This window comes from Coptis chinensis, chromosome 5 (assembly GCF_015680905.1).
Source record: "Coptis chinensis isolate HL-2020 chromosome 5, ASM1568090v1, whole genome shotgun sequence".
Classification (NCBI taxonomy): domain Eukaryota; kingdom Viridiplantae; phylum Streptophyta; class Magnoliopsida; order Ranunculales; family Ranunculaceae; genus Coptis; species Coptis chinensis.
The window spans coordinates 97,216,776-97,239,852 of NC_141460.1; the positions used below are offsets into that span (position 1 = coordinate 97,216,776).

General features: G+C 35.8%; 3 protein-coding genes across 6 annotated transcripts; all 3 read right to left on the bottom strand.

Moving 5' to 3' along the window:
• Positions 1-1,376: 1,376 nt before the first annotated feature.
• On the bottom strand, positions 1,377-3,046 carry LOC147500653 (Serine/Threonine-kinase). 2 transcript variants are annotated; one of them, XM_086562264.1, is made up of 2 exons: positions 2,783-3,046; positions 1,377-2,011 (listed from the first exon to the last, which is right to left on the bottom strand). In XM_086562264.1, exons 1-2 carry the CDS (start codon positions 2,809-2,811, stop codon positions 1,513-1,515), a joined length of 528 nt encoding a protein of 175 aa, XP_086418390.1. In that variant the 5' UTR covers positions 2,812-3,046; the 3' UTR covers positions 1,377-1,512. The 2 variants fall into 2 exon arrangements, with proteins under 2 accessions (XP_086418390.1, XP_086418391.1); XM_086562265.1 differs by having other exon boundaries at positions 1,377-1,990; positions 2,783-3,042.
• Positions 3,047-3,947: 901 nt separating this feature from the next.
• Positions 3,948-7,245, bottom strand: LOC147500654 (Pentatricopeptide repeat (PPR) superfamily protein). Of its 3 annotated transcripts, none has more exons than XM_086562268.1 (2): positions 6,906-7,245; positions 3,948-6,343 (listed from the first exon to the last, which is right to left on the bottom strand). In XM_086562268.1, the coding sequence occupies exon 2, from the start codon at positions 6,306-6,308 to the stop codon at positions 4,419-4,421; it is 1,890 nt and encodes a 629-aa protein (XP_086418394.1). In that variant the 5' UTR covers positions 6,309-6,343; positions 6,906-7,245; the 3' UTR covers positions 3,948-4,418. The 3 variants fall into 3 exon arrangements, with proteins under 3 accessions (XP_086418394.1, XP_086418393.1, XP_086418392.1); XM_086562267.1 differs by having other exon boundaries at positions 3,948-6,346; XM_086562266.1 differs by having other exon boundaries at positions 3,948-7,245.
• Positions 7,246-7,750: 505 nt separating this feature from the next.
• LOC147500655 (DNA repair protein RAD50-like) lies at positions 7,751-21,280 on the bottom strand. The gene is given in 28 exon segments (XM_086562269.1): positions 7,751-8,056; positions 8,165-8,293; positions 8,395-8,528; positions 9,436-9,498; positions 9,596-9,746; positions 10,162-10,214; positions 10,296-10,421; positions 10,807-11,036; positions 11,039-11,130; positions 11,267-11,436; positions 11,925-12,126; positions 12,644-12,852; positions 13,378-13,587; positions 13,735-13,864; positions 13,975-14,086; positions 15,894-16,021; positions 16,819-16,911; positions 17,006-17,217; positions 17,350-17,457; positions 17,550-17,654; positions 17,803-17,973; positions 18,054-18,232; positions 18,413-18,641; positions 19,255-19,369; positions 19,730-19,905; positions 20,444-20,611; positions 20,724-20,810; positions 20,885-21,280. Coding segments are annotated over 28 exon segments (3,945 nt in total). The 5' UTR covers positions 21,008-21,280; the 3' UTR covers positions 7,751-8,016.
• Positions 21,281-23,077: the final 1,797 nt, after the last annotated feature.

A 23,077-nucleotide genomic window follows, 5' to 3' on the forward strand; every position in this document is an offset into this window, starting at 1 on the left:
CACCAAGGGTTCTCCCAATGCAGTAATTGAGTTCTCCTAAATCTTGACAGGTGTGTACCGTAGTCTGCTACCTACCCCTCCCTCTTCTAGCACCCACATATTAATGTTGAAGTAGTTTCTGATCATATAGATAACAGTGCTAACTGGGATCACAAGACAGTGAAGCATGCACAAGCTATTGATCAATCTTCATAAATAGAATTCACATTCACCAACAGATTATCCCAAATCACTCTAACAATCAATTTGGAAAACTCACTGACCTCGTCCAGTTGAATTGTTTATTTGGAAATTAACTACTGGTTTCATTTCCTTGAAGCAATTTTTAACTTCTGGAAGTGTAATGATGATAATACTTTCCCTGTATGTGGGGAACTTGTGATCCCTCTGACTCTACTTTTCATGCTGTAGTGTTTTTACCTGTTAGAAATCGTAAACCTGAAATCTTTAACTTAAATTCCATTTTTTGTAATCTTATTGAAACATTGTAAGACCTCATATATGCAAAAAGTGAACATACTTTTTTCTCCTAGTTACTTTCCTAATATTGCTTAGTCCTTGTGGGTGGATAGGAATGCTGTTATGTCCAATGCGAAGTTAAGCTCTATCCCTATACCATACTTGCGGAAACCCAAAAGCTCCTCATTAAACTACCAACACAACGGGAAATCAAAATATTCTGCCCCTCTAAACTCCGAAGCTAGTTACACTAGATTCATGCAGATGGCTAATACTTCTTTGAAGATCTTTTGTGTGAAGGTTTCATTATGTGTACTGTGTAGATGGCCTAACAAATTTGCGTACGCAGATAGTTGAAGGAATGAAGCATAGAGCACAGAAGCAGCTGAAAGCCTCACCTTGAGATGGACGGCAGAAAGCTGTTGAGTCGGGTCGCAAAAGTGGAGCAGTCTCAACTCTCAAGAGTGGATACCCCTTTTTTGGTTATTCTATGTTCAAAATATAGAAACTATTTTTACCTCTGTCATGTAACTACAATATAACTAGGTCCCTCAGTATATTACCTAGCTTATGAGAATGTCGTTAGGCATGGGAAGTGTGATAATCAGTTCTTTGGTTTCTCAACGAAAAAGAAAACTTAACAATTTTTTGCAGTTCTCTTTATAATGCTTGTTAACTCGTGAGATTGCCATTAAGCATGTGCAGTATGTTAGTTGATCAGAGTTACTGTGCGTGTTTGTGTGTGTGTGGCACGGGGGGGAGGGGGATGTTAAATTTGGCTGATGTAGTTGTGGCGGTTTGACAATTAGATGAACCGGTTGCTCCCTAGTAACCTTTCTCCCACCCAAGCAACATTCCAACAGGCAACAGCTATCCTCTTCTATCTGCTCAAAGGTATATATGTACCAAGGCCACCATGCTTGAACAGTTCTTTTCTTTGTGTGTTCAGTCACTTCAGTGTTCAGACTATGTAAATGAAAATAATATGAAAATGCATGACCACAAATTAACAAGGAATTGAACAAGAGAAGCACAAGGGAAAACCAACAATAGCTACATTTCTTCATCCTCTGCCATAACTACTCTACTAAGAGGACTCGGCCCAAGTTTCTTCCTTCTCATGGTGCTCCTCTTCCTTATGACTTCAATTTGATTCCTTCTCCTGAAATGCATCATCGCTTTTTCTTCCACCACAAATCTTCTCATTAAAACATCATCGTTTAACGATTTCCCTCTAAAAACTTTGTTGTTTTCAGTATTGATTCTAACATTGGTAAACCTTTTTGAAGGTACCATTAGTGACTTTGTTCTTGGATAGCTATTGCTTCTCCTTGGAGGAACATCTGCTTGAAAAACTTCATTATATGAAGAAATCGGTGCACAAAGACAGACTCTAGTGAATGAAGTGGCAACACTGAGTGATGTGCTTTTCTTTAGCCTGGGTTTGCTAGACCTTGTTGGAAGCTCTATGGGCTTTAATATGCTTTTCCATAAAGTTGCAATTTCCATTGCTCTTTGATACCAGCTCTTCCTGTGGCACAATAATGCTTGTCTGAAAAGATCCATATGTAACAAAACATGTCCACTGATGTCCATGAAAAGTAAATGCCTGTTTCTAGGAACGAAATTCGGAGGTGCAAAATTCTAAAATAATATGAAAAACAACTTGTCTGAAGTTCTGATTTATCGTAAAGGGCATAAAGCTAGCTCCGAGTATGAAACACAACGAAACAAGCATATCAAACTATTTGTAATTCCCTTGGCTAAACACAAAAAGTTTGCCTGACAACATTATATTGGAGTAGTTTGGTTATGTTTTTTAGGTGGTTCCACTACCATTTTCACTAAGAAATATCATGCAAAGTTAATCAGAATTTTGTTAATTAACTACCGTACTAGAAGAATATTTATCGGATTGACACACCCCTTCATGGCTCCATGCATCTAATATCAGTAAACCCGGCCAAGAACCCAGTATATAACATAACCAATTACAATTTCTCCTAAGTTTTGCTTCATAGCAAGCATAGCAAATTCATATGTTTTGGAGTTTTGACAATTAATGAGGATTCAGTAATACAGAATGCATCAAGTTCATAGCTACAAAACTTCAATCATCTTGTGTAGAAAACTGACGGATCACCCTGTCCACTTGGAGTCTTAAATAAATGGACTTCTCGATCATTGGACTTACTAATGTTTAAAAGACTAACTCTACCAAGAGTGGGACTAAGAAGAAAAGCATTGACTTGCCTATGAAGAATCTAAGTTTATATACAAAATTTGATGAAGAAAGGAACTGCATGCATATATACATCCATACCTTCTGTGGGACTTCTTTGGATCTTGCATGAACAAGAAAAACTGAGAGTACAAAGGAGCTGCAAAATGAGAGGGAGAGAGTTCATTTGGATAGAGAAGAGCCTGTAGCTTGAAGTGGTGATCGAAAGAAATTAAAGATTGGTGGTGGCAAGGTGCTTCTTTACTTTATCTTTTCTTTCTTTATTTTAAAATCATTGTAATCATTCTTTTGCTTTGGCAAGGTGGATTGCTTTTGAGAGCATGAGAGAGGTAGAGTGTGTACTAGTTGAAGATTTGATTTTAAATGTATGAAACAAACTATATTGCTTCTTTTTAGGCAATTCGATAAAGTTGTGTACTATTTATTATTTACCTTTTTGAACGAACAATATAATTGTACACTTGCTGTCTGTATCATGACCATCTTAGGTTCTGTAATCATGTTCTAGTTTTGTTTAATGCAATGGAAGATGAGGGTGTGTTTAGGCAATGTTCAAAGACGATCATTACAGCAATACAACACAACGACATAAGGGTCATAAGCTGTTAAAGCTATATATGACCATAACAAAACTGAGAAATGAGACGCAAGAATTTGAAAGAGCCCAGATGGCCTAGTTGCGGGGGAACACTCCCCTGTGGATGAATACATGCTATGACCTTCGTTACTTGGCGTTTACACCAGGTAACGCAGAGTATATGATATCGATCTTTTCTGGACTTCTGCTGTAGTGGTGTTCAGCATAGGCAGTCTAGATATATAAATGTGAACTACGATGAAGCATGATATCACCTTTACAGGTTATAGTGACAACAGTCTCAGGTAAAAAGTTTAATTATACCAATAACTGATATGCTGCACAGTCGAAAGCTTTTGTCTGGGTGCCATAATTAGGTCATCACATTGAGGATCAGGCTGTGTACAAGTGGATCATCTGGCGGAGACATGAAAATGGCATGGCTCATTACAGATGTGCGCTACTTTGATTAAACCTGTTTTCAAATCCGTACACGACTTCAAAGTTTCAACAATGTCTACAATTCTACCCTACCTTTTATATTCTCAGCTGAACTCCTTCACATGCTTTCTACGCCGCACAAATTGAATATAAAATTAAAAAAGTCACACTTGATGAATTAAACTCAAGTCACAAAAATTGTAATTTGCTCTGAAATCAACATGACTATCATAAGTTTATGGAATAGATACACTGGTATTTTGTACAGCCTATACTTATAAAAGAATGAAAAATCTTGTACAACAAAAAAACATATCCTCCCTACCAGTATCTAATCCAAAAACTGAATGACAACGCTTGCAGTATACAACTTCCTGGTGCTGCATTTTAAAGCAGACATACTGCCCACTTCTTCACACTTTACAAAACTGTTTCGCCCAAGTTCAGTCAGATGCTCAAGTCCCTCCTCATTCTGAATCTAGGGTATTTGTATCACGGTCAAGGAGCCACCACGGAAAAGCATTCATAGACACCACATAATAGAGAAACTATATAGGGCTCAGTGATGAAGATACACACAACTTTCACAACCAGTGAAGCTAGAGAGAACATAAATTTATAATACATCAAAACTTGTGGGACCAGGTTGAAAATACTCTGCAACATTCACATTCCTTGATACCAACAAAGGAGAAGCAACTATATTAGCGGTCTTTCTTTGTGATGCAATTGCTCAATTTTCTGAAGAAGGTCTTGGCAGAGTTCAGGCTCATCTCCACTCAACAGAAACTCTAAAAATGGCAACAAGATGGTCTTGTCTTCAACGCCATTCAGTCTCAATAGGTCTGAGACCAGTTCTTGTGCTTCTTGGACCTTGCCTTCATTACGCAATATGTGAATGACAGAGTAGTATGTTGAGAATGATGGAATAAGACCATTTTCAACAACCTGATTTAAAAAATCGAGGCAATAATCAAATTTGTGCTGCTTGGAATGGTATTCAATTAGAGAGCAACAAACAGCTTTGCTAGGAAAGAGGCCCTTTTTCAACATTTCTTGGACCAGGTGATCAGCTTCAAAAAGCCTCCCCTCCTTGCAAAATCCCATAATTAATATATTATACATATCCCATGACCATGAGGAACCAGAACACTTCTCAACCTCATCCCTCAGCCGAAGTGCATGGTTGATGTCTGCTTCGCCAAAAATACGATCTGAATACCAATTATCTGTACTCTCCAAAGCCTTTGTCAGGTGCATATCCTCGTCTGTAGATACTGAACTACTGACTAACTCATGAATGGGTAATGGTTCGCTATATAAACTTTCCATAGAGCTCACGAGTTCTGCTTGGTTAGTCTTGTTTGACACAAGCAACCCCTTCAACAGTGCACAATAGATACGATAGTTGGGTTGACAGCCATTTTTCACCATGACGCTTAGAATGCCAAAGGCACGATCTAGTCTCCCAATCTTAACATGTGCTTTCACTACTACGGTATATGTCACATGATTTGGTATCACTCCATAATCATACATACTATGTAGAAGTATTTCTGCTTCATCCAGTCTTCCAATTTGACAGAGACCATTGATCAGAACAGTGTAAGTATAGACATTTGGGGCACAACCAACTTTGTTCATCATTTCTAGCACGTCAAAAGAATGAGTAACTTCACCTGCCCGACAAAGGCCATCTATTAGTATAGTATAGGTCACAACAGAAGGGACTAAGCCGTGTTTCAGCATCTTTCCGAACAAAGAGTGTTTGTGAAGTAGCTTATTTTCTTTTTCGAGAGCATCCAAAAATGCATTATACGTGTGAGAATTTGGTGGGCATTCATTCTCGATCATCCTCTCTAAAATCACAAATGCACTTCCAGTCTTACCGAGTTTGCAATGTCCATCAATTAAGGTAGTATATGTTACTTCATCAGGAGGAATACCTTTTATAAACATCTGACAGAGAAGCCCATTTGCTTGCTCAAGCTTTCCCTGTTTACATAGACAGTCCATAAGGGTTGTGATAGTAACAACATCAGGCATTACACCACAGGAGCTCATCAAATAAAATATATTGAATGCCATACTAAGATGGCCTTCTCTGCAGAACCCATCAAGAAGAATGTTGTATGTCACTGTGTTGGGCAGTAAATCATTATCAGTTAACCTTTTCAGTAGCCGCATTGCTTTAAAGGACTTAGAAATTCTACATAACCCTTCAATGAGCTCATTATAAGTCCGGATATTAGGCTTACAGTTTCTTTTCTCCATCATACTAAGAAGCTCAAAAGCTGAAACAACCTGTCCTTCTTTGCAGTATCCATTTATCAATGCATTATACGTCACTACACCTGGAAACAAGCCATCCTTCAACATCTTTCTGAACATCCGATTGGCTTCCTCAATCTTATTCTCTTCGCATAACCTATCTATTAATACAGTATATGTATGTCCATTTGGTTTACATCCCTTCTTTACCATTTCATTAAGCAAACTCAACGCCTTATCAGTTGACCCAACATCACACAAGCCCTTGATGAGGATAGTATAAGTACAAACATCTGGTTCACAATTGTTCTTGGTCATTTCATTTCTCAACTGAAAAGCTTCTTCAAGCCTACCTACTTCACAAAGGCCATGTATCAATACCGAGTAAGTAACAAAACTGGGACTAACACTTTCTTCTTTCGACATTAAATCAAACACTCGAAAACCCTCTTCGAGATCTAATACTTTACAATAACCCAACACTAAAGAAGTATACACATGAGTATCTAACACAAACCCAAGTCTCAAAACCTTACAAAAGAACATTTCAGCAGCTTGAATAAGCCCACTCTTACAAAATGCATTGATCATAGTCCTATAAACAATAACATCAGGTACAAAACCATCTACCAACATTTTCGAGTATATCGAAAAAGCAATCCAACCCATGTTCTTCAACTTAGCTAATGCCATCAAAAGAGTACAATAACAAGGAAAACTAAGTCTAAAACCCAAACTACTCATACCCTTTAAACAACAAATAAGCTTCTTAATCTCTTCTTCACTACTACAACAATCATTAATAGTAAAGACAATAACTTTCTGAGCAACTTTAAAAAAGCCCATTGAAACTAACAAGTTCAAAAGATGTATTCTACTGTTTATATCATAACAATAAGTTGATTGCTTACATACCCACTTTAGAAAACGAACACCATTGTCAAACTCAGTGGTTTGCAGTGCAATAACATTGATAGCCATTTCTGGAGATAAATGAGAAACGAGGGGCTTCAAAAACTTGTTGTGTTTCCAGTTAGGTGTGTTTATCAAAGTGGATATTTGTTGTGTGGTGTTGTTTATCATAGTTTCTGAAGTGGAGTAAAGCTTGTGAGAGTGTTTCAACAAGAGACAAGTTTTGGAAATGAGTGTTTTTTGACGAATCAGCATTAACACAACTCTAAATTTGAAACCAGGTTTTTAACAGAGTTTTAAGGAAGGCGCTGTTTTTCTGTGTTTGTTTTCTTTTTATTTAAGAGAATATCCCATCATTTGCAGCAGGTGGATATGTGAAAATATTTGGTTCAAAACCTTTGGTCAATGCAAACGTGAATATAAAGGTGGCTATTTTCCCAAATTAAAACGAGAGTGAAATCTTTAACCGAAATTGGTTGAATTGTGTACTTCGGATAGGATGTTGGATTCCGGGTATCGTGTGTTTTTTTTAAAAAATTTGGGTTTTTTTTTTGAACGTGATGTTAGATTCGTCTTGTGTGTTTTCAGTTTTTTTTTTTAACTTCAGATGGGATGTTTCATTCCGTCTGGCGCGTTTTTTCAATTTCCTATCTGTGGAAAAGAGGAGAAATATTGCTTACGTGGAAATCATAATAGTGGCTTGCATTGAGAATGCTCTAAAGAAAATTATCGTCCGAAATTTGGAATCCAGAATTCTAAATGATGTCAAGAATTCGAGACCGGTCCAGTTTTGGTATATATCGTCATTATTGTTAGCCGATATATATCTGGACACGTGTATAGACAGATGTTGAATTTTGAGCCACTTTTAAACTATGAAAACAAGTATCATACACAGACGTTTGGACAGACGTTGATCACTGAAGTTTGATGAACATCGTGTCCTGAGGACTGTTTTCTGTATAATTAAAAAGGATACAGGAAATCTTCTGACTTGACATACATGTATTGCTGTCAGTTAAACTCCACAGTGACGCATTAACCACCAGTTATCTAGCAGTACCAGATGGCTTCTTGTTTTGCTGATTCTCAAACATCGGCCTTGCAATCTTTGTCAATCAAATATTTCCTGGGCTTCGATTATGCTGTGCTGACTGAGAAAAATTGAAGTCAGACAAAAACAGTAAAAAGGGAGACGTAAAAGAGCAAAAGGAAAACAAAATATAATAATAACAGAGAACTAGAAACTAATAGAAACTTACCGGTCATTCTTTGCAACTCTGTAATATTTCTCAGCATGTTGGCGTTGACCAATAAGTTGCGCAAACCGTTCATCATGGGTGATTACAATGAGTTGAAAGTTCTCTTGACCTTTCCTGTCGTCCATGATTCTGCAAAAATACAATATACATTTGAGGTTGGGGGGTGGGGAACGGTGGATAGTTCTTAATCCCACCACTCAAGCAAAGGTTTAAGTGTTTAAATTGTACACCTCAGAAGAGCTGCAGCAAGACTCTCCGCATTTGGGCCGTCTAAGTTTGTAGTTGGCTCATCTAATGCCAGTATTCCGCAGTTGAGACAAAAAGTTTCAGCTAATGCCAACCGTATGATAAGCGAGGCAAGAACCTGAACATATATATTAAAAGGGGGTAAAAGATTGCAGCATCTCAATAAAAAGTCTACAAAACGAATATGTATACAAAGTATCACAGGCACAGGCCAAGTATAGTACCACTACTACTAGTATTGTTGTTGCCGATTAACCCGAACTCACCTTCCCACTACTCAAAATGTGTTCACAATATCCATATAACCAAAATCCTTCAAGCCATTCCTAAGTTTTAGACTCCTCGTACTACGCACAAAATGGGGTCAATAGAGGGATCACTCTTTTCTTTCCTTTTTTTCAATAAAAATCATTGGTACAAATATATTAGTCTTTAACCCCTAAGCCTTACACCCCCTTTCTCTGGTGAAGATGGGAATTGATCCCAAGAGCTTTGGAGCGAACATTGTTTTCAAGTAAAAGTTTCTCATTGGCTCATTGCTTTTGGTGTTCCTGACAGTTGAAAAGATCTTGAAAAACATCAAGACTGATCCTAAAAGAAGCACATTCTTCTAGTTCATGAGGGACTTCCAATTCCTTTAGACCCATGGGCTTTCTCAATCTAACTGAGCACATGGTAAATGCTAAAGGAACCTCATCTGTAAACCAAGGACAAAGTTTTTAACCAATGTCAGTAGCCCCTAATAAGAAGCATTTAAACATCGGAATCATTTTGACCTTTTTAAAGGACAACCTTTTCATTAACCAAAGGTCCACATTGGAAAATGCAATTTTTTATGTAACTAACATGTAGTCCTATTGCCAAATATGTTTGCAGGTGAGGTAATTGTTTCTTCAACATTGCCATATCTCTTTTCAGAAGGCGGTCCCCTTACATATAATCTAAGGAAAAACCAAAAAACTAATCAAGAGAAGACTTCTTCCATTCTTTTTCATATAATATACTAGAAAGTTGCACTTTCTCACCTTCTGACCAGCACTGCACCTTCCGCGCATTTCCAGCTCTGCATCACCAGTCTGCATGAGCACCTACAAAGTAGAGGGAGAAACAGCACCAAGTTCATTACAATGAAACCAGATTAAATCTAAAAGAGGTTTTAAGTCTAAAGAGATTTTCAGTGCGTACTCTGTAGCTATAGGATCGAGTCCCAGCACTCTCAGAATCAGAATGAATGCTTATATAATCTATATCTTGTCCCCTGTATGTTTGCTGCCACAGTTCCCTTATAATCTTGTTTATTTCCTCCATCTTCATTGAGTGAAAACGCATTAACGCTCTAAACCAGAGAAGAATATGAATAATATTTAGATAAACAGATAAAAGCAATACTGTATCTGTACAAATGCCTTGTGAGAAAAGGGAAGATAAAAACAATCAAATGCTCCCGGTGAGGTTGATGCAGCATTACAAGACACTATAGAAGGTACTAAACTTGACTGCGCCAAAAAGTTCAACTAAATTATAATATATTGAAGAAACGTGGGAAAGTTTCAGAAGAGGTTTGGCATAAACATAGTTAGAGAATGAAACAAGCCACAGTAAGTTCTATTGTGCAGAATTTTTATTAAAATAATTCGAACTGTTTTGCATTTATACAGTTTCATTTAGAACTGTAACAAAAAGCCAATGGTTCAATCACAACGCACATTTTTAGAAGACAAGGAAAACTAAGATGTTTTTCAAGCACTCACTTATCAAGTGCATGGTAGTATCTGTCCAGGTCCTTATTTGCCATCTCAGTTGTCTGTAAGAGAAATGTAATCAAAAGCATATTGCAAACAAACAGTCAAAACTGATAAACATGTCAAGGACAAGTATATTTCACCTTGAGCTGAATCAGCTGGTTAAAATAACGATTGTCGATGTCATTGTACTGTGCTTGTTTGAGGTCAATTTTAAGCTTTGACACTTTAGCCTGATAGACGGACAACGTTCCATGACACCTGTCAAGCTGTAAATCAAGATATATCTAGTTAATGTTTCACTCAAAGGAATTGAGCAACTTTTTTTGTTCTCTTTGTGGTGGTGGCGGTGTGTGTGTTTGGGGGTGACTAGGAGCCTAGGAGGAACCAGTTAGACTATACTGGTCATAAATTGACTAGGACCCAGGCAATGGCACTAAATGATATCAGCTCACTTTGATAGACATAGTCATAAATTGCAATATCTGCTATAGGAAACTTCTTTAGATCTGGATCTGATCAAACATTAAACACAGACCAAGCATCTGAACCCAGACTAAACCCTGAAATCTGAATTGATACGTAATTCATTTTGGTAGCTCCATTTCCATTCAATCATTCATTGAAATGAATATATAATGGTCTTGTACGTACCTCTGAACGAAGTCTCACTTTTTCCTGCAGGTGCTTTTTGTGATCAGCTTCAAAGGTGGAAACTCCCCCAATCTTTAATATTCTGTCTTCAAGTGATTCTATCTCATGTGTAAGCTCATCTACTTTTGCTTTCGTTTTCCTATAATTTAAGTTGTCATCAATATTTCGCTTAAACTGATCTTGCCTTGACCTCAAGTCTATACTATTGGTCAGTTCTGCTGAAATTTCTTTCTCCTGTTCTCACAATTCTGAAGATGGGAATCGGACTCGGATAACTTTTCCTGCAGCTCCTTAAGCTTCTCTCCTTTCCTTAAGTTGCTATACCTGGTAAAAACTCATGATCATTACCGAAGGGCAAGGGGGGGTCCCAATGTATGTCTTAAACAAGGATATGATTCAGAGACAAAGTCCTGAATCTGTATGTTGGGGTGGGGTTCAGGGATGATAAACAAATACATACTCTTTAATATCAAAAGCTTTTGCAAGGAGATTCTTAACCTCCTGCCTACAACTTCTTTGAAGTTCATCCTGCTCATCAGTTTCTTGGACAAACTTCAGTTTCAGATTATTATGGTCATTCAAAAACTTCTCTTTCTCCTTGGACAAAGGAACAAGAGCCTCTGATAGATGCTGAAAGTTACACAAAATCAAATGATGCATCAGAATAATAAAATCATATTCAGAAAATTTGTTATAACTTAGAACGATGTTGCATAAGTACATTGATAATAAGGGTTCTGATGCTAGCTGTATTTCTAAAAGAGATATGCATACAATCCCATGCCTAATGAAGGCAGCTTTTTCTTCATTGACAAATATTCCTAAAGATGAACTCCACAGTAAAGATGATGAATTTGCTTTTCATTTTTTTCAAGTCTTCTTCTTCCTCATATTTCTTTATACTGTAAATGGGGTAGTTCTCAGCAGTGATGGTAACACTTGATCCGAAACCTTGGCTTCATCTACATTTTCCTTCATAACTCGGCATATTCAATATCATTAAAAGAAAAAGGGAAATCAAAAATAAAAAGAATGAGGTGATGCATGTCCACAATTGCAAGAAATTTGGGACTAATGAAAAAGTTCCACACAAGACATTCTCTAAGAGCAATTATTACCTTCTCATCAAGGTCCAGTTGATCTTTTTGCTCAGCAAGACTATTTATGTCCTCTTCTGCCTTTTTCACTCTATCCAAGATATTAGATGCTCGTGATTTCTCCTCCCTTGCCAAATGCCAGCGCATCTGAGCATTTGACAAATCACTTTTCATGTGATGTTGCTCTTCCCATAGCTTTCTTAGTTCATTGTTCAAGTTATCCCTGTTAGCCACAAACAAAGACTATGTTTCATGATGGAAAAATGGAATCAGAAAAAAGATTTTTAGTTTACATGCAATTAAATGAGTTTTTCCATATGGAAACAAAATTATTGAAATGGAAAAGGTTTTGTGTCCTTAGCTAACCCCTAAAAATTTTTGTGGAAAGGAAATTTTCAAAATAGCTTTTGCAAACAAAATAATTCATTTCCCCAGTTTTACTTTCCTTTCCCCAGGTTTTTTACCAAACACATACCACTTAAAATTATTTCCTTTCCATTCCATTCCATTCCATTCCATAGTGGACCACCCATTTTATTTCCTTTCCTTTCCATGAGTTAAAATTTAACAAAACAGAAAGAAAGGCAAAAAATTTTGGACACAATTTTCAAATAGGGAAATAAACAAGTTCGAATAGAAAGAACAAATTTTGGTTTTAAATAAATGGTTAATGTAGTTGCTTATTCTAGAAAATAAGCAAGCTGGGAATCTTAATATGTAGATGTTCAAGAAGAAGATACCTTAAATTTTGCAACATGGTAAGCTGTGACTGTATTTCTTCCATAGATTTGACACCATGCCCTTGAGCATCAAGCCTAGATTCCAAGTCACTGACTTCCCCTTGCAAAGTCTGGATCTCAGACAAAAGCCTGTCAGCAGTTTCTACAGGCTGTAACAAGGCCTCAACCAAATCCTTCTCAGACTTCACATGAGCTAAAACACCAACCACCTGAAAGAGAAATATGTTTTATTTATTCTGAAGTTTGCCCCAAATTACACCAATAGGAAGGACTGAGTGTGAAAGAATAGGTCCATTTTATTTGATTCATTTTCACCCTATTGTGATTTACTAGGACGAAATCAACATAAATCGACATATTACATGTGACCAAAAGAAATTAAAATGAAAATCCCCAGAGTTCAGAAAATCCTTTCATCAGGATCAAAGTTTTGAGGACAACGAGGTTCAAGCTTTTAAACCTCTGAGACTATAAGCTACAATTATTCAACAAGGTTGAATTTGCTGCTTTTGGAGCAACAGGAATGCATATAAGCTACTCATTTCAGCAATAATATCCATTCCACATCATTTGAGGCTTTCAACCTAAAATATGGCCAATACAAGGCCCCCCTTTACATGTGAGCATGACAATAATTCTAGCTGTAAAAGGAAAGTATAAAATGCTACTAACACCTACAACACTAATAGTTTAACAGAAGGGAAAATAAAGAGAGTCGGAAGAAAGCATATCACATCATCAAGGGCCTGCAACTTTTCATCCAGATCTTCAGTGAGTTCCTTTAAGGTTTTCTCTGTTTGAGGAATAGTATCTCTGCCAAGTTTGAGATATTCCTCATAGATCATGCGAAGGTTGTCCAGCTGCTGAAATTGTGAGTCGGCATTTGATACGTCTACTGCCAAGAACTTCATATGCTCCGCCGAATCAGCAGCTTTTTTCCTTTGCTGTATTCCCAACATTTCAAGCAACTCAATCAGGATTTTGAAAGTGGAAACAGAAAACAAGAAGCATTCGATCAGATGAAGCTGCAAGGTACTACATGAGCTAGATGAGAAAACAACAAAAATAAAATACAAAGACAGGCATAATACCTTCTTAACGAAATTGTCCTCTTCTTCAGGAGAGAAAGAGCGCTCACAGCAGGGACAAAAATGATTTGCACGTGCAACTCTCTCAAAAGGTTCAAACATTTTCCGCATACCATCTGCCATGTTGTACTTGCTACACGGAACATAAAACAAAAGATGGATAAGAGCCATTACTTTGACAAAATCACCTTTGACACATAATAACAAAATCACCTAAATACATCTTAGCAGCATATCACAAACCTTTTTTGGAGATCTCGTTTCTCCATCACCTTTTGTAAGACTTCTGGAAAAGATTCAATACTACACTGCAGAACAAGGAACTGGGCTTTTGAATCAATACTTCTTTTGCGGGCTGCATTATACACAAAAAAATTTATAGTTTGATTATGATTACAAAATGATGATTATGACATCAGCAAGAAAACCAGTGATGAAAATGGAAAGTAGTAACACAGGGGAAGTAAAGGAGAGGCCAGCCAAATATCAAACAAGCCTGTAAAACATTACATGTAAAGCTAAAATTGGACCCCATAACAAGTTCCTGATCAATATCAATTCATTACCTCAACCCATCGCTACAACGACATTTTATTGACATTGTAACAAGTAATAATATAGGATACTTCAATGAAGACTACTAAAGTCATCTATTCACCAGATAGCATATATAATTGGAGCTTCAGCTTGTATACAACATTGCACGTGCAAAAAATGTTTTGGGGAAAATCAAATATCGTAATTAAATTGATCAGCATAATTTATGAGATGTGTGTTATTACCACTAAAATAACAGAAGAATACTGATCAAAATATCGTAAAATAATTTCTTCCAAACTTTAGTTAGCTACGATCTCATATTGATCCCAAAAAAATAAAAATAAAAGTATGACCACATATAAATGGTCAAAGGAAAAGGAAAACCTTGTTTGCTAACCACCATCACCCCTTCCCTCCAACTGCATTAGAGTCCTAAATAACTGTATTTATTAAAATACCAAGGATAAAATTTGCTTAATTCAATAAATGGATATCATGGTATCACCATAGTCTACTATGTAACGGTTTCACAAAAAATATTTGCGACATATTACATAGCAACATCGAACCACTCGACTTCAATGGGTTGATTCTTGGTGAGGTGAAATACAGAATAGCTTAGTATCCTGACTAAAGAAGGGTAGATTGGCAATTGGCAACTCCTAAACCCATTGAAGTCTATTAAACTGAATGATGGCAACTCCTAAACCGTCCAATGCTCAAGGAACCTAGAACACCTCTGACTATATCCATGCAACTTAATGCCAGGGGCAAGGATATATTTACTCTTGATGTTCTTTGCAATCAAGTGGAGGACATCTTTAGCAAAAAAACAATCAAGTGGAGGATGCAAATTAATCATGACACCCATCTCTATTCCTACATGTTTCAAGAGATGGACTGATATGTTACTTACAGTTTTGGCAGGCAAATTTTGTCTTTCTTACATTTCGTTGTGCATAGACACATTTGGTACACAACGTTCAGTGAAATCGAGTATCCTCCACAGTCCACACCAAACCTTCTGAGTTTGGGGTAGTGAGAAGGGGATACTATTTTGGAAGACTTATTTCCAGTAGTATTACTTTCTCAATTTTATGTAATACAAAATTCAACTCTTTTTAGAGATGCATATAAAACCTCAACAGCTCCTTTCTACAAGTCAGAGCTTAATACTACACCTAAAGGGTTCGTAATTTCTCGTCATCTAAGAAGACAACAAACTACGAAACCTGAGGAAAAACAACTAAACAGACCATAACAAGAAAAGAACAAGATACGAGGTTTATTGGATTTGTAGCTTCAATCTATTGAAATGGGATGAAGGGGGTCCATAGATTGGAATAAGTATGAAAACCGATGATCACAAAGAGTTCATAGAGCCACCTCATGTTACATAGAATTTTGTTTTCCCAACGACCTAGCCTCCCAGATCTCCCTAATTCATTGATAATCAGGTGCAGATAACAAGAAATTAATTGCTATCCCCAGCAATGGATAAAATTAGTCTCCTGATTTAACCTATCATCAGTTTTAAAGAAAAGAAACACAAAACTACAGAAAACAAAGGTATAGCAGGAATTACATTCACTGGTCAAGAGTCAAGAATGGCTGAGACTCACCATCCATATCTCTTTGAAACTTGGAAAGGTTCTCTTTGACATCTCGTATTTTCATTTGAAAAACTTTCACCTCCTGATTAGCTTCAACTGATTTTGAGTTCAAGTCATCACACTCTTTCTCAAGAGATCTACAGAACGAGCACCGTATTGAAAGTTTAAGAGAAGGAACCTTTCAGAAAAATTGGGCGCAAATTGAAAATGCGGATCTAAGAAACAATCAGAATTTTTACTTACCAACTGTTCATGTTAGTGAAAACAAATATATTATTGCTAATGTACGTTTACTACAAAGATTAAATGCACTTACAATCTTCAGTTGAGTTTAAGAAATTCAAAATGAAAGTTAAAAAATGAAAAAAAAAAATAATAATAAATAAGATCGAGTTGATAAAAAACCTTGAGCAACATAGTACATCTATATCCTAAATTAAAGCTCGCACTCAATGTATTTTCTAAGCTCTATTAAAAATCCACATCATCTCCTGTTAAAACGGGAATTCATTCCCTTATTGAAAAGGGAAATTCTAGCACTTCTATATTACAATGGGAATACTCCTACTACTAAAACAAGAATCACACTCCTAAATTAAATTATCTATTAAAACGGGAATTCCTTTCCCATTCAAAACGGGAATCAAGTAATCTATTTAAACGGGAATTCCTCACCTATTAAAATGGACATCACACTTCTAAATTAAGTCAAAAGGGACCCTACCCCTATAAACTGGTCAGTAAAGCTTCCAGTTAACAGGTTTTAATCAAGATAAGTTTCAAAATAGTCAGTGCATATGCACGGGCATACAAACTAGTTTCAATTAGATGCATTCACACTCACTTCATTAAAGTTAATAATAATTATATATAAATAAATAACAAATGAAAAAAAAAACAAATAACTAACTAATAAATAAACAGGGAATCAAACCTGAAAACTTGATCAATGTCCTTTTTCAGATCCTTGTCCAAAGGAAGCCTCCCTTTCAGCACTCCCCTAATTCTGTCTTTGTTCTCATCTATTCTGATAACCAAAAAAAAAATTAGCATCTAAGCAAGAGATCAACTTGAACAGACCTTAATATCTTTAGAAAACATCACAAGATGGATGGGGTTACATCTTTCTATGTTTCTTTTGTACATCTTCCACTCCAGTTCTTCTTATGCCCAGTCTCAGTCTGTCCTCAGAGTCACTAGCCATGACATCCCTCTCACCAGATAGGGTCCTAATCTTTTGTTCCAAAGAAAATATTTCAATTTCCTTTTGATGTATATTTGACTCAAATTCTTTTTCCTCAAATTGACGAGTCTTTCTGTCAACCTCTTTGCACTGCAAACAATTTCAGAAGCAAAATATAAATAAGAATACTGACGAAATATAAATAAGGACAGACAACTATAATTTCCAAAAAGTGATATGTGAACTAAATAAGAATACTGACAAAAGGACACAGAAACAGACCAAGTTTTTTTCCTTTTCATCAATGCGTACTATATCAAGGCCAGAAAGTTCAGCTTCAGTATCATCCCGCTCCTTCTCTTTATCTTTGATACTATTCAAAATAGTTATCTGCATGTTATAAAAATTGTAAATCTTGCTTCAGATTTTAAGTGGAGCACAAGAATGGTAGAGATATGTTACATAAGTTTTGAAACACGAACCTTGGCATCTGCTTTAGCAGACTTCTGACCTCCTAATTTACTACAGCGCTCACATGCCTTCATGTAGCTATCCCATAGGGCACTGAGTTCCATTTCATTGGATTTCTGAAACAAAGTTCTTCCCAGTTAATATGTAGAATCAAGGCCACATTATTACATGGACTCATGGAGTGGCAAAGCATACATAATATATTTAATCAAATTAAGCTAGTAGGAAGATATAAATAAACAAATGCTAGAAAAAGCATATTGCCTTTTTATCCTTCAAGTCCGTCTCAAGTTCATTCATCCTTGTACTAATACGATTTATGAGATTGAAAGCAACATCGTTACTGAATGGAGTACTTGGAAGATGCCCCAGATTATGCTTTGCAAAGAGCTTTTCAATGGTTGAATCACAGTCACGTCTCGAGGCCATATGAGCCTGAAGCAAAGTAACAAAATTTTACTAGTGTGCTGACTGCTAACGAGAGCAATGTATATAACAAACTTACTGAGTCTTACCTCAGCTTCCTGCTGAAGCTTGCCAATGTCCCGAGAATATTGTATAATTGCTCCTCTAAGAGAAGAACTTTTAATATCTATGTCCTTCATCTCCCTCTCCACCTTGCTAATTCTAGATTCTAAACGTGCAATTTTTTCTTCAAACGTTGTTTGCCATTCCTTTAACTCCTCGTCCGTGTCTGAATACAAGAACAGACTCTGTTAGCGACCACAAAATAAACTATAACCAAGTGACAGGCAACATTTACTATAAAAAAAATACACAAAAACTTGAGACGCGAGCAACAGCAACAACAAAAATTTAAAAGCTTGGATTGAGGTCATTGAGCCCATCATGTGGTCGTTATGTAACAACAGACCTTCATTTTCCTCTTCAAGAGCAGCATACTGTGTCTGCTGAAGCTGAAACAAAGTACGTCGTTCAGTAGTTTTTGTTGATATTTGGTCCCGTAGGTCCTGCAAATCCTTTAGAGTTGTTTCTGTTTGTTGTATCTTAGCCTCAACCTTCTGAACATTCCTTTCCAGTTCTTGTATTTGAGATTTGAGAGTTTTGGTCTCTTCTTGATCTTCATCAATATTTTCTCTAAGCTGTAGGACCACAGAATCAAAATGTCGAGATTTCAAAGACTTATGTAGGACTTTGAAACCACTGAAGTCTTGTTTTATGAAAAAATAAAACATGTGTTTATTGTACTCCTACAAATGTGAAAAAGTATCAACTCCGTACTGAGGGAATGGCAGTAATAACCAACAATACACACATGAGGGGGTGTGTTGAGATTTATAATCCAACATCGGGTATCTCAGGCCTTGCATATAGATCTTTGGACCTCTCCACTCATCACCAATTGGTTGAGTTGGATGCCCATAATTAATAGATTACACAGAAAAAAATATATATATATATTATTTTTCACAATTTTTTTTTTTTTTTCACTTACCGGTGAAGTGAAAGATTTTCACAAACACAGTCAAAATATGAACATAAAAGAGAATTAAAACATGTTTTCTCTTTTCTTGTTGAAGTTTTGTTCAGTATCCGTGTGGCTAGAGAATAATATTTTTTTGTCAAAATGCTGGAGAGGTCTTGCCTATGAAAACAATATGATGTGGCAGAAACAATCGCCTACCGGAAGAAAAACAAGAACCAAATTAGACAGTATCAAGTATATTCCAAAATGAAGTTGCCTTTTAAGAAAACCTTGCATGCAGCATCTTTCAGAACTTGAAGATTCTCTAGCTTCAGCTTGTATGTTTTTATCTCCTGAGCTTGATCCTTGTGAAGCTTCTTTATTATCTCCAAGGCTTTGGTGTATCTGAATTCATATCATATGGTTAGAATGTGTACCAAGAAATTACGCAAAGTAATAAAATCAAATACATACATATATATATATATATATAGAAAGAGAGAGAGAGAGAGAGCACAGATAAATATAACTGTTTGCAAATTATTGGTTTTAAATAGGAGACAATGGTACAGTAACTAGAGGCAACTAGTAAAGTTATGAATCCCCCAGGCCCCAGATAGTGAAGTTCTTAAAAAGATTTGAGAAGACAAATTGTCTGCATAAGCAGCAAAGAAAGTATTTTTCTTCATCTGTCCAACAAAATTAATAGGATTTGGATATAAGAACTGTTTACAAGCAAAAACAGAAGGGGATATTGGCCAATACCGAGTAGCAGAAAAGATGTCATCAAACTTCTTTTTCAATGTCGAGGGGTCTTGTAACGGCCAATTGGCATCATCCTGGTGTACAAATATAACATTTTCCAAAATAGCCTTTGATACGCCCATCAAAGCGGGAATCTCCCTATCCATGTCAGCACATCTGTAACTGAGGCAAACTTTCTGCATTTCACCAATAAAAAGTTAGAAACTGTATTACAGCTAATGAGTGTAATCCAGTAACTCTATACAATAGAAGCCCAGTTGATATCAATGGAATTCTTCAAATAGGAAGTTATGATCCGTCATCTAGTGAGTTGTGATAGAAAATCATAGTTGGATGCTTATGGCTTTTTCCCTACTGTGTTCTGTGTTATAATCGTAGTCACAACACTCCACTTTAGAAGGGGGGGAGGAGGAGGACTAATATAGTATACTATAAGACATTTAACATTGTACCGACTATATGATGAACTAATGCCTTTTGCAATCATTCCTACATTGCTCCACACAACCGCTGCCCACACTATTTATAGCTCAAACCCAATACCACTTGGAACGACTTCAATTCAAAGGTTCCTCCACACCTATTCAACTTCCCAACCTCAAAAACTATATTTTCATAGAAATATGACAACTATAACACTACCATACATACAAACTACGTTACATTGCATTTTATAACGGTCATTTAAACGAAACCAATAATATAAAAAACTACCTCTCCAGAATGAGGATTAATCGTTTGCAAAACACTCTCGATCGCCTTAAACTCCATTTTAGTTGCTTTTTGCGTCAACTGAAATGACCTTATACAAACCACATCTTTCCCAGCTGCAGTCTTAAATCTTAATTTAATCTGCCCTTTCGTTTCCGTATCTCCTTTAACCTATACAAAGTTACAAACCACAAAAATTAATAATAATAAATCATTCCACAAAACTACAATAATAAAAAAAAAAAAAAAAAAACACTGATTAATCAAAAAGGACGAAAATAACCTTGGGATCATGAACAAAACTATGACCAGAACGGGCATTGGGAGGTAATTCACCAGTACATGAAAGCTTTAAACATTCGATAATAGTCTGAAACAATTACAGATTAATTAGAAAAAGAAATAAATTATGACGTGAGATTGAGGTAATAAAAATTAATTTACCGTTTTACCAGCACCGTTGGAACCAACGATTAGGGTTAATGGTTTGAAGAAAGTGACCACGTGTTTGTTATCTGGACTGTAACTACGAATCCCTTTTATTAACATCTTGTCTACTGTACTCATTTTTTTTTTTTTAAGAGGTGAACTGAAAATTGAAGCAGCAGAAAAAAAATATATATAAGTGTTTTTGTTTCTTCCCGCCACAAGGGAGTGTGATGGACTGGTGGGCGTGTGTCAAAATTGATGACACGTTGTTATTTGAGGCCGGGTTTGGGATTGCTTGAGTTGGGCCTGGAAATTAGCAGGTTACATTTTTAAATCGGATCATTTAATTTGGTTGACTTCAAATTTTTAACAAATATTTTATTTTTATTTCAATCTTTAATGTAATGGAAATTGCAACAAGAAAAATCATAGTTATATCTTCTTAGTCCCTAGTAGTGTAGGCTGAACATCTACCTCTCTTAAGGTTTTAAGCACTAGGATTAGAAGATACATTGTATGTTTTTAGCATTTATATTTTGGATTTAAGGGACTGCAAAATGCAAACACTTCATTTGAAAAACTGAACCAAACAAATAAATAACAAAATAAAAACCAGTCTAACCATTTTCAACATTTTTTTTTTTTTTTTTTTTGTTAAGTGAGCTAAAAATTGTATTAAATATAGGAAAATGGGAGGGTTTTTTTTTTTTGGCTCTCGCTATAAAATGTCTATATATTTGTTAAAGTGTTTACAGACGTTTTGTGATGAAATTAAAGAAGAATTTGGACATTTCCCGTGTTTTGAGTGCATTGTAGATCGTGTAGTACGTGAGCTGAAAGAGTCTTTTTATCATCAGAAATACGAGTTGGATAATATTGTTATAGTAGATGGTAAACCCGTGATTTTATGCGATTTAATCATATTCGGATATGATATAATGGTTGGAAGATATCGATTGTGATTTTATGCGATTTAATCATATTCAGCTATGATATCATGGTTGGAAGATATATGATTGTGGTGGTAGACAAGGGTGTGGAGAAAACCTTGAGAAGTAATGGGGTAAAGACCGAATCAGGAGTCGTAGTCACTACTAAACTAAATTATCCTAAAAAACAATCTCAATAAGAAACTAACAAATTTTCAAATAACTAACTAGAGATAAGTAAAAAATGAATAATAAAAAATGCATATAAAAATTTATGTTTTTGTTTTGATTATGGGCAAGGTTTAGGAATTCTCATTTGCTCTATTTACACAATAACATAAATGATGAGATGATGTCATGATAGTGTGCAGGGCCGGCTCTGAGATTGTGGGGCCCAAGGCAAATTCTTAAAAAGGGACTAAGTAACCTATTATTTATGCTACAAAAATATTTTAAATGCCTAATAAGCATCCAAAATTATTTAGTGTAGTTGGTTGCTATTTTAATTTCTCTATCTGTGAGTATTTTTGTATCTAGATCATTTGATAAATATAGTAGATAATAAAAAATGAATAATCAAAAAAAAGCACTAAATGGGGGCCTTATTATTATGCTTTGACTTTGACTTAAGGGGCTATTTACACAATAACTAGTTATTGGCCTTATGATGAGATGATGTCATGATAGTGTGCGGTTCTTGCATTTTGTATTAAAGAGTGTATTTGTTGATGGTTTTAGTAGAGGGTGCACTAAATTTTAGATTTGCATATATAATCTTCCACCTTTTTGAGATGGCTATGCATTTGAAAAATTTTGTGGAAAGATTTGTTATTTTTTATTTTTTTAAAGTAAGAACGAGTTTGGCTCTAAAAGTCTCATCATATATAACCATAGGTTAATATCAACTAGATGAGTAGGTGCACATTTGTTGTTGTTTATTGTTGTTTTAACAACTATTACACTATTAGTAACTCCGTGTCCCCGGTAGTCCTCAAAGAAAATGACATATCATTTGTTATTTAATTTGATTTTAACAACTTTTGCAGCCCTTTAACCCTAATTAATGTTTGTTATAAAAAAAAAGTGGCAACACCGTTTACTTTTCCATATGTTATTGTGTTTTGAGTTTGTTAGCTATGACAAAAGTTGTTATATAGTGTTTTGGGGTTTAAAGTTCACTGCCTTCTTAAAAACGAAAAACCACCTCAAGTTCGCGCGTTTCTCTAATATCCATACAAACCAAATTTTCTTGCATGTACCACCTCATTTTATAATAATA